The 12,270-nt window shown below is 39.8% G+C and overlaps 1 protein-coding gene across 1 annotated transcript; it reads right to left on the reverse strand.

Moving 5' to 3' along the window:
- On the reverse strand, positions 1-10,428 carry chaf1b (chromatin assembly factor 1, subunit B; the record flags this gene model as incomplete). The annotated part of the gene is made up of 13 exons (XM_079254511.1): positions 1-152; positions 850-938; positions 2,247-2,828; positions 3,115-3,274; positions 3,366-3,457; positions 5,777-5,846; positions 5,975-6,068; positions 6,384-6,468; positions 6,653-6,749; positions 6,865-6,968; positions 9,440-9,560; positions 9,706-9,838; positions 10,303-10,428. 13 exons carry the CDS (start codon positions 10,426-10,428, stop codon positions 52-54), a joined length of 1,854 nt encoding a protein of 617 aa, XP_079110637.1. The 3' UTR covers positions 1-51.
- Between the last annotated feature and the right edge of the window lie 1,842 nt (positions 10,429-12,270).

Here is a 12,270-nt window from a genome sequence, read left to right on the forward strand (position 1 = left end):
ATCCACACGGAGTGGCTTCTCCACAGAAGCTCCTTTACTGGCAACAAAACACTAAACCTGGCTGACACTGGTCTTTGCTGGGGTGTCACTGTTCTTGGGTCGTTTGGAATCTGGAGGCTGGCACACGGGATCAGTGGGAGGAGAGGGGCGCTCTGGTGGAACACAAAGGAGGAGATCAATGACAGGTTACACTTCATAGCTGGTCTCTGTTCAGACTTCAGCTGGAAGGCAAGTATGCTGATACGCTGTGTGTAACACGTTTGTTGCAGTAAGCAAATGGCCGAAGGGATTGGGTTCAAATGTTGGAATTTCCTGTATCAACAACAACTCTAGCAGAAGTGAGTTGGGTTTGTTTGCACAACAACATACAGTAATTAGAACTAGCATTGACAGTTTGGATAGATCCAAAGCCTGAGCCCATTCAACCTTTTGGTAGATCAAGCTATCCAAGGGAAGAAAAACCTGCATGACTAGCATTTCTTGATCAATAAAATAAAATAAAATAAATAAAGGGGAACATAACCTGCAAAATCAGAGAACTGGGCCCAAACTGAGGGATTACTATTGTATCCATTCTTATGGAACTGAACATGATGTAAAAACTGCAGCAACATTTTGGCTCATGCTGCGTCACATTAAAGTAAAAAGACAATAACTAAAAATTGTTTACAGCTGGAGATGCAGATTTTAAAATAGTAATTTTTAGAAGTTATCAGGAGAGAAACAGTTGCAAAGTTTCTTAATTTGCAAATGAAGTCATCATAGAAGATGTGATAATATGACTAAGTTTTCAACCATCAATAAACTTGTTTGTAAAAAGTGGAAGCAACAGCCAAAGAAGTCGCTTACCATGTTTGGCTTTCTCTGTGGAGGACAGAGCGCTGAAAAGTGAACCAACAGCTGGAGATCGAGATGCAATGGGAGTGAGAGACACTCTCCTGAAAACAAAAAAGGAAAAAAAAAAAAACTACTGATGAAAAAGGACAAGATGAAAAGATTAAATACATTCTGCAACACTCATGTAAATAAAGTCCATCACATTCTCATTTCTCATCTGGTTATTGACCAATAGTATTCACTAGAGGCACATTATGAGTTACAAAAAGAAAACACATAGAAAAGCATGTGCAGTCATTGTCTGCGGGCAGTCTGTCACAGTGATTATTATTTTATAGCCAGTGGGGGGTCCAACGAATCCCTCATACCAGACAGGGCTTTGTTCATGCAGCCGGAGCTGAGCACATGTCAGCTGACAGCAAACAATCCCAGAAAAGATGTTCTTTTTTCCAGCTTGTGGTTTTTAAAAAAAAATATTTTAAAGTATGTGTTTTTTTTTTTTTAAATGAAAAAAAGAGGACGACTATTCCACCCTTTTAGGATAACATTTTTTTAAAAAAACAAAGGCATTTCTGGAGATTATAAGCTTAGCTTCTTAAATCAGTAGGAAGACGAGCACAATGGATGCAGTCGGTTCTGTCTGTGTGACTTCAGTCAAAACATTAAAACAGTTCAAGCATTTTTATAAATGTTTCCTATTTCACTCTGCACAACAACCTTGTGTTTATAAATACATATATCATACAAATATACCATTTATCATCACCTGATCTCAACAAACTGACCTCCTGTCAAATTCACAATTAAAGTCAGGACGTTTTTCATTGTTTTCTTTTTGTAAAAGAAAGAGTTGTGCTACACATCGTGACATGTTGTCAAAGCTTTTGCTTCCAGATTACGCAATAGTATCTTCAAGGGGGTCAAAAAATCTCATCTGAAAATATTTTTGTCCTCAAAAAGCTTCCTTATCTTAGCGTTTCCTTCTTTAACAATTCCCTTAAGCTTTTGCATTTGACTGGCTTTTCAGTCTTTTTTGTTACACTTTGTAAGGCTGCTTTAATGGAAGAGCTTTTGAGACTCATCTTTCTAATATATCCCAAAAACTTGATTAAATCCTGATCAAATCTATTGAAACCAGATATGTAAGCAGTACAAAAAAAGAGCTATGAGTACTTTCTTTAGAAGTGCTCAAGTGGTTGGTAATAAAAGTCTTTTTTTTCCAATAAAAGTTGTCATTACTAGACAGAGTCAGGTTGTCCACTCATTAACATGTTGAGAATTATGCAAATATAATTTTTAACATAAAAAGGCAGCGCCTCTGACACACACATATCTAATCATGCCTAGAATAACACACATGCAAAGAATTGTATCACTCTCTGGCACTCAGCATCTCTTCTTATATTTACCTTGGCGTGGGCCGCTTTGGGGTGGTTGTAACCTTAGGGGTAGTGGACTTCGGAGTATTAGCATTGCTGAGGACTGTTGGTGTAGAGGGAGTAAGGGGTGTGATACGTTGCTGTTTTGTGAAGGACTTGGTGGGGGTGAGGGGGGTGAGTTGTGGTTGTGAAGTACAAGATGCACTTGTGCTCTCAGATACCGGGGTCTGAGGTGCTGAAGGAGCAGAGGCTTTGGTTAGAGTGGGTTTCCCCCAGCCCTCCAGGGTGTTAAGGGTGATCCTACGGGGCTGTGGCTTGGATTTAACTTTAGGGGTGCCCTTCTTTTCTTCTAGAGGGGGAGGAGAGGGGGCGTCTTTGCCGAGGTTGGGTTGAGATGTGGGATTCGGAGGTAAACTTGAAGGCTGGGATGCAGGAGGCGAGTTCTTTGCCACCGATGCCTTTTTGCCCTTTTTCTCAACACCGCTATTTGGGACAAAGACTTCCAAGGTGGGTGGCTCCTTCAGTGGAGTGCCCAGCTCTCCAGGAGAGAAGGACAGAAAAGAGCAGTAGCCGTCTGTGGAAGACACGGCCAGGAAGGAACCATCACCAGACCTAAACCAGAAATCATACAAATATGTCATAAAAAACTGAAGACAGGGATGAGATTTAGAAAGTCAAGACATGAACGCTCATAAGTAAATTTCTATATGCATAACAGAACATTTAATGGTCGATTTCAGGCTGCATTTGATGAACATCAAGCACAGAGTTCTCAATCTCTGACTGGGAAAACAAATCAATATTTAAAACCCCAAGAAAGCAGGAAGGTACCGCTTCTAACAAGTTAAATTACAGTCAAAAATGATTATTATTCATGCCAAACATGCAGTAGTTTTACCATGTGAGGTCACTAAGCGTGTGGTAGTGGATGTTGGACACAAGGCCGAACGGAAAGCTCTGCTGTGTATCGTACAAGTAGATGGAGTCCTCAGAAGCCACTGCAAAGACCATACGGTACGGCAACTGGAATAAATTGGGAAGAGTTTGCGTCAAGCCATCTGTAAGAGAAAAGCAGAGCAAAAAACAAACACATTTATAAATAAATCAGACAAGACAAGCTTAGTAATCAGCTGGTTTGTTTGTCCTTGCCTTCTCCTTTTTTGGTCCTGAGTTCAAAGTAGACAGGGCAGCAACGCACAGCGAGCGTAGCTTTAGTCGGACACGGCAAGTGGGCAATAGGCCTGACAGACAATAGCAGACACATAAATTAAGAGCATTTGCAAGAATCTTAATATTTGGGGGTCAGGAGGATGGTTTTAAGGGTGGGCTGAACGGGTGGCTGGGTGGACCTGAATGTGTCCGGAAGTGTGTGTGTGTGTGTGGCTGTAGGTGTGTGCTGAGACAGTGTGAAGTGCCGATGTGTGGACAAGGGGGGACTTCATGTCCCCAGGTGGGGGTGTCCTCTGTGAGTGAGGGGGCGGTGGACAATCGGTCTGGGGTTCCCCTTCTGCCGCCCCGCCTCCTCTTTGTCCTCGTGCTCCCCTTCTGCATGTGGTGAGTTGGTCCCCTCTTGGGTCGGTGATGACTCTCTGGTTAGAGTCGCCGAAGGCTCTGGTTACGGGGATGGCTGTCCCCGGCTTGTCCTGGTCCTTGGGGGGCCCTGGGAGTAGGGGGCATGCCCAGTGCCGCGGGCGGCTCACCTTCTGGAGGAAAGCTCACTTTCCTCCAGACTTAAATCCCTCAACCCCTCTTCCTCCCCGCTCCCCATCACACACAGGCAGGGTATTGGGAGGTGTGCACGTGGCGCTGGGTGGTGAGAAAGGCCATCAAGGTGGTCTTGATCGCTGCACCCAGCCTCGGCTCACCTCCCAGTTTTAATTACACTTAGACACCAAACACCAAAACACTGACGACTCACATGATTAGGGGGAAGAGCATGCGGTGTATGGTGGGCGGGGCTGCTTAGGTGGTCCCTCTCCCAACACCGCGTGGCACTTCCCTCAGTTTTAATTGCAACTAATACATACTTCACAATCAGTCATAAGCGGGGGGGAGGCAGGGACGATAGGGTCTTCTCATGCCCCTGCTCTCGGGGCTTTACTGGGGGGGGGGGGGGGGGGGTACGGGTGGGGGAAGAGTGCTGTCCATTAGGCCTAAGTCTGGGCTGGCTGGGGGGGGGGGGGGGGGGGGGGGGGGGGGGGGGGTATGCATGTATATATGTGTGTGTGGTTTGGTGGGGGGGTGGTGTCCTGTACCCGGGGGCGCAGCTGGTGCGCTGGGGTGCGACCTGGCTGCCGCTGGGTGGCGGTCTGGGGATCCTGGTCCTCCGTCGGTGTGGGCTGTGCCCTCTGCCTGCGGGGGTGGGGGGCTGCTCACGGGCTCTTGGGGCCCTGGGGCCTGCGCTCTGTCTGCCCTAGGTGGCCGGCGGGATCGGCCCTTGCCGGCCTGGGCCTGCTGGGGCCTGTTCCCCCTGACTGCGGGGGACTCTGGTTGGGCACCTCCTTCGCCACCTCCTGGGCAAATGCATGGCTGGCTCTGGAGTGGGGGGGTTGGGATCTGTACCTGGGGGTGACTGTCGGTTACCCGGGTCTCTGGGTTCTCCTGGCCTTCCTCTAGCTGTAGGCGGGCGGGGTCACATTGGCATGATCACTCTTCTCTAAACACGTTCCACTCTGAATGTTCTGCATGAATGTTCTGCATGTGTCACAGTCACTGAGTCATCCAGCAAGTTTATTCACTAACAGCAGGTACCTCTCTTTCTGTCTTTTTGACTTAACTTGCTAGTTTCTGGTCCTCATGATTGTCAACGGTTTTGTTCTCCACGAATCTAGAGTTGGCTTGTGTGGGTGTATATATTTATGTGTGTGGGTGGGTATGTGTGTGTACTTATGTGTATGTGTATGGATATGTATATATGTATGCATATGTGTGAGTGTATGTGTATGTATGTGAGTATGTATATGTGTGTGTATATATATATATATATATATATATATATATATATATATATATATATATATATATATGTGTGTGTGTGTGTGTGTGTGTGTATGTATGTGTATATGTATGTATGTAAATCTATCTTTATGTATGCATGTATGTGTACATGTGTGTGTATGCATGTGTATGTATGTGTATATGTATGTATGTATGTATATATGTATATATATAATGTATGTGCGAGTGTATATACATATATATGTAGGTGGGTATGTATGTGCATATACATGTATGCATTGATCTCTTTCTTTTGGTTTTTTTTTTGTTTTTTTATGTTCTCTTTTCTGTTCTCTTTCTGCCCCTTTCCTGTCCTTTCCGGTCGGGTCCAGCAGCATAAACTCTGTAATACAAGCTATTATCCAAAACAAATTGAAAAATAAAATAAGAATCAAGAAATACAAGGGGATCATTACATCTACAAAAGTTCCCCTTGGCAAAATAAATTTGCTCAGCAGAACACAGCATCCAGAACATCAGTCTGCTTGCTTAAATGCTGGACAAGACAAAAAAAAAAAAAAGGATCTTAATATTTTTTACCATGACAAGAGAACAAACATTACCTCTTCATACTTTTTCTGGAAAAGATGTAGGTGGTATTTATGATGTTTTCTCCAATCTCCACACATCCAGCTAAGGTAAACAAGAGGTGAAAACAGAATAGAGAACACAGCTTAGATAATTTATTTTAACAGGATACAACACCACCAGAAAATTTCCCCCAGAAAAAAAATTCCACATTTTTAATGTGAAGTTTGTACCTGGAGCGAGCAGGAATGACCCATCTGGTGTGAACGAAAGACGACGGAAGAAGGACCGCATACTGTCATCGTGGAACATTCTGTACTGCTTGGCCTTCAGGGTTAAACACAATAAAGAAGCACAGAATGAGCAATATATCTCTTTTATTAAAAAGCTTTAAAAAAGCTTATAGGAGTATATAAGAATAATTCTTTTTTCAGATCACAAAATGGGGATGTAAATATACATTAGTTAAAAAATAAAATAAAATAAAATAAAATCAAAATCAATATTTTAGGGTTCAGTTCACATTCAAATAAAATATTAGCTGATACAAGATTGATAAATTTTAAATAGAGAAGTGGTATATGAGAACTTAGCCATGCCTAAGATAAGGGAGGTGTCTTAAAACGCTAAATTTCTACTGACCTCTCCCTCTGCAAGTGGCCCAGAACTCATTTTACTGATACAAAAGGCTTTTTTCTTTGTGTGAGTGCTGTACACACGCATCACCCTGAAAAAGAAGAAAAACAAAAACATCGTAAGCATCATCCTGCTGAGTCACCGACTACCTGGATGAAACTACATACACGTAATCAGAAACATGGTAAATCCACACTTTAAGTATGAATGAAGTATTTGTTAACATATCAAGGATGCCAACAAAGTGCTGATCGCTGGAAAATCTACTTTTCTACCTGTCACAGCTGAGAGTTGCAACATATTGACCCAGCGGATCCCAGGTCACTCCCTGCACGTAGCTCTTGTGATCATTCAAGATGCACAACTTCTGTCCTAAACACAACAAAGGGGAACACCAAAGTTATATGACTACAATTTACATGTCATTTAATAATGTAACAGCCGAAAGAATGCAAACAGATGCAAGACATAGAAAAAGCCTCCAAACCTTTGTTTATGTCCCACATTATGGCCGTGTTGTCAACAGATCCAGACACCATGAAGTTTCCATCTCGTGTCCAGCAGATGTCATACACATCCTCTATGTGCCCTCTGAAAACCAACCAGAAGGGGAAATGTGTTTGCACTGACAAGTATGCAAACGCTTTGTTAAAGCAGATCTACAGCTTTAGTCAAACTGTGCCTGTAAACTAGTCCGAACCTTAAGAGAAAAGTAAACAACAAAAAACAAAAAACAAAAAAAAAAAGCAAGTACAAGAACAAAAAAAAAAAAAAGCAGCAGTTTCCTCAAAAAAAAAAATCAGTCAATTTCCTGATTGCAACTATAAGATTTGAGTGATTCGAAATACAGGGGGGAAAAAACCCCAGAAAAAAAGCACAGAAAATATTTGCATAAGGTTATTTTCATGCATGAACACTGGTCATTTTGAGGAAACTGTGATGCGAACATGGTCTGGAGCTTTTCTACAGCTGCTGTTCACATACGGAGTATCTGTGCTGCATCCTTCCAGGTAATAATGTAAGGAGGAAGGAGGATTTTAGCATACATTGCACAAGAGGCAGGAAAAATGCACACTGCCTCAACCATCTGTCTTTAAAAGATTTAACAAGGTACAATGGGGGAAGAAAAATTAATTTTAAAGTTAAAAAAAGCAGCCAACAAAAAAGGGCAAGTATCACAGCTTGGAAATGCTTTTTGTCGCCAGCCAAAAGTCTTTCAATTCTTGTTTGAAGTATCTTCACCCGTTCTTCCTTACAAGTCTTCCAGTTTTTTTAGATTTCTGGACTGTCTGCGACACACTGCTCTTTTAAGGTCTATCCGTAGACTTTCAATTATGTTGAGGTGAGGACATTGTGAAGGCCATGGCAAAACCTTCAGTTTACGCCTCTTGATGTAATCCACAGTAGAGGTGGGAAAATCACATCGAAAAATTGTTTTTGTCCAAAAAAGATTGTTTTCCCAAATGAACAAAAAAATCCATTATAAAATTTTGGTCATTTTTCAATTTTTGATCAATTTTGATGTTTTTACTTGTCTTCTTAGGCATTATATCAGCAGAATGATGGTCTGGTTACTGTGTTGTTCTTTTCCTAATTGAAATGAAGAAAAATGAGTTTAAAAAAAAAAAAGGGGAAAAAAAAGCTTTTTTTTTTTGTTTTTAATCTACAAAAATCAGCAATTTTGAAGAATTGTAAGAATTGCAATTTTAACTGAATTTGCATTCAAAAAATCGGAATCGAATCGGGACAAAAACAAATTGTCACAGTGGATTTTGAGGTGTGCTTAGGATCATTATCCATTTGTCGAATCCTCTCCTTAACTTCAGCTTTTTCCACAGATGGCATAAAGCTAGTGTCCAAAATTTGCGGGAATCCTATTGAATCCATTTTTCTCTCTACTTCCATTTTTCTTTTTTACTCGTGAAATGTTCCCTGTGCCACTGGCTGCAATACAACCCCAAAGCATGATTGCTCCACCCCCCTGCTTAACAGTTGTACAAAGGTTCTTTTCATTAAATTCTCTGCTGTTTCTTCTCCAAACATATCTATGCTCATTCTGGCCAAAAAGTTCTATTTTAACCTCATCGGTCCACAGAACTTTTTTCCAAAATGCATCCGGCTTGTCTATATGTTCATTTGCAAACATCAAACGCAGATTTTTGTGGTGAGAGCGTAAAAGAGGTTTTCTTCTGATGACCATATTTGTACGAGTATCTCTATAGTAGAATAGTGCACCACAACTCCAGTGTCTGCCAGATCTTCCTGGATGTATTGTGCACTCAAATGTTAGTTTTGACTTGCTTTTCTCACAATCTTGCAAGCTGTTCTGTCTGATATTTTTCTTGGTCTTCCGGATCTTGCTTTAACTTCCACTGTTCCTGATGACTGCCACTGGCGTCTCAAAATGCTATGCCATCTTCTTTCTTCTGCTTTGTGAGAGTCAACTATTCTCAGTTTCAGTGTTCTTGACGGCTACCTGCCGATTGTTGGGGAAAGATCAGATGAGTCTGGGCATTTAAAACATTTGAGATAGAAATCACCTGGTCTTTCCAGACACTGATTGAGAACAATCCATGACACTGCCAGGTCTCAGTTGTCCAAAGGGGGCAGTACAAGGTACTAACTCTGCAGGGCGCCCAAAATTTAACAGATGCCATTTTATATTTTTATTTCTGTTATTTTGAAAGCGTAAATTATGGAAATAGGTTCAAACTTAAGCATGTCTAATCTGTAATTTGCTGCCTTTTAGAGATTTTTCATCTTTCTTTGGCTTCTTTTTTCACATTAAAATGAATTGTTACCAGGAAGTGCACTGAATACTGTAGTTAACCTAAAGCGATAGTGTACAGTCCTGCAATTTTCCAGAAAGTATGTACAAAAACAGATAAATGATCAAAGTAAGTCAAAACAGACATCTGCAAGAAGATAAAAGACAAATTACTAGACAGTTGTTTGTATCCATTGGAAGATGTCACAACAATATTGGCACAATGGGAGTAATTTACTTTGCCACTCCACAAACCAGACAAACAATGTTTTTATACCTTATACCTTTTTTATACCTTAGTGTTTTGACCACAGACCAGCTCTCCTTGTTGAGCTGAGCATCCTCATCTTCCTGAAAAACAGGGGCCTGCTCCGGCTCCTTAGAGTCATTAAGTTTCCACAGTAAAATTGCTGCATCTGTATCAAAAATAGTATGATTGCAATAGAATTATTATTTATTTAAGTAACCGAGACATACATTTATTTTATAATGAATTTTTCTTCCATTCAGACACATTGCACCTTTTAAAAATAAAAGAAATATTTATGATGCACGACGTACCATCGCCTCCTGAAGCAAGCAGTTCTCCGTTGGGGCTAAAGCGAACCACATTGACAGCCTTGGTATGTCTGGCTAAGTTAGATAAAAACTCCACAGCTGCTTTCCCATCTGAGCCCATGTCCACCCGCCACAGCTGTATAAGCATCACGTAAACAGGACATTTAAACTCTATAGATCAGGTTTAGTTACAAAGTTAAAGCTTCATGTAGGTGAAACTCTTTTCAGCCGTGGAAATCTGTTCGCAGTTAAAGTTTTTTCTTTAGCCAGCTTGCCCTGTGAGGTCCAGGTAATTAATAACAAATTAACCGATAACAAGCTTATTAAAACATGTTTATTGTATTATGTGCATATTGAGCTATCCTAGTGAATTTAGAAGATTTGTAAGAAAAGAGGCAAAAGATGCTAAATCTTTTGTTAAGTGCCATATGGTAGCTTCTTTAGGGTAAACACTGAAAGTTGAGAAGTCATTTTAATTATCTGTAATATGTGTAAACATGAGCTGATAAGATGGCAGCCTATAATATGATGCTTAAATAACTTTATACAAACATTTGCAGACAGAAATTGTACAGACAGAATTTGTTACTTTGCACTCACTCTGACTGTGGTGTCCACTCCAGCTGTAGCCAGTCTATGAAAGCGTCCATCCGTGCTGTGCTGGAAGTCTAGACTGTAGACTGGCTCCTTGTTGTGCCAAGCAATCTCACAAGTTACCACCTTCATTTTGTCTGCATTACATAGTAAACACCACATTTAAGGGGGTGAAAACATGCCAATGTTGCATATCTACTTATTCTGTTCAATTGGTAACAGCAAAGTAGTTTTCACAAACAGGCAAATACGGACTATGTGTTGCGGATTTCAAAGCTAAAGTTTGACTGAACAGGTTATTTGTACACAAAATACCTTAAACCGAGATGCCAGCCAGCTAATTTAGTTAGCTATGAAATTAGCGGGTACCTGGGATGCTTTATAGCAAACAAAAGACACACTTTACATCCATAAACCCGTTTCAGATAGTTACTACAGGCTTTGGGATATTTTTATCAAAATCACAACCTAAGTTTGAAAATGTATAATATAAGTGAAATACTGCAGGATTGAATGTTTTACCTCCTCCGTCGACCAAAAGAATCGAGATTCCCGCGTACATGTGACACAAAACTTCCGGGAAAATACGCAGCTGTGATTGGACGAGGAGGCGGAAGTGCTGCGCTTATGTCATGTCTTTTTTTTTTTTTTTTTTTGTTTTAGTCATGTGATGGACTATGCACGCGACACAGATCTGCAAGTTTTGTTTTGTCACGATTTCTGATTATTTTACAAAATAACTTCCACCTTGATATATTTTTGTATAAACCAGGATTTAAGAAATCTCGACTATAAGCTTTTTTCCCCCCAGCGATTTAGTTATATTGTACTTGCATGTCAGGTATTCATGTATTTTCTTTTACTTTCATTCAGCACATCGCCAGTTTCTCCCAAAGAATTCTTTATTTTTTTAATACCACTCTTAGCTGTCACCTCACATTTTAAATGTTATGATACAGTACATATGTAGTAAGTAGTGTAGGAAAAATCTGTCAAGGATGTGTAAAACAAACAAAAAAACAAAAAAAAACAAAAACGAACTAAGGCAGAAAAAAATGTTTCCAGTATCCCTTGGGCATGACATTGTCACACAAACTATTCATGATTTAAGCAAGAAAATAAACCAATATGGGAATTTTAGTTTACAAATACTTACAAAAATTTAACAATGTCAAGGTTATTAGATTATTTACAATAAGAGTTATCTTTTGTAAAAATGTGATTTTCCTTATTTTATGAACAAATAAATACATTTTGAAGAAAACTAAAGGCTGAGATATTTTGTTATAAGTACTGGCCCTGCAGCAGTATTGCATCCATAAAAGCAGTAGAAGCCAAAATACTTGGTGTATGAGTACCAAGTCACAATTTACTAGCAATGAAAATGTATCCCTTTTTTTTTTTTTTTTTTGAGTCGTTTTATTGTTACTGAACAGTAAGTATATAATTAAATAAGATGCTAAAAGTCAGATATTTTTAAGGGTTGCCAAGCTCTAGATTTAATAAATTATACACAGAATTTTACATTTGCATAAATATATAAATCTTGGAGTAAAATTCATTACATGTAGAATAACAAAGGTTTTTAGATGAGTAAATAAGATCCTTGTTAATACAAAAGCTAAAAAAAAAAAAAAAAAAATCACTAAATAACTATCCATTGCAGTGTCAAACTGAGGTCATTCTGCAAGTAATTTCACATTAGAAAACTGTGTAGTAAACACCTATACTCCCTGAAGGACAATGTTGCATTTACTAATCTGCAAATCTAGCTTATAAACCTATGATCTGCAGTTTAAAATATAACTTAATAAAATGCAGAATTACTATCGTTATATACAGGGTGCCATCCTAATAAGAGTTGCTATTTTAAATATCTGTTGCAATAGAAAGCTGACATTTAAGAGAAAACTAGATGCATCCTATATAATTAAGAAGCACACGGAAGTGTGTATGTTCATTCTGCTGCTGATA

Source organism: Telmatherina bonti, assembly GCF_933228915.1.
Source record: "Telmatherina bonti genome assembly, chromosome: 15".
Classification (NCBI taxonomy): domain Eukaryota; kingdom Metazoa; phylum Chordata; class Actinopteri; order Atheriniformes; family Telmatherinidae; genus Telmatherina; species Telmatherina bonti.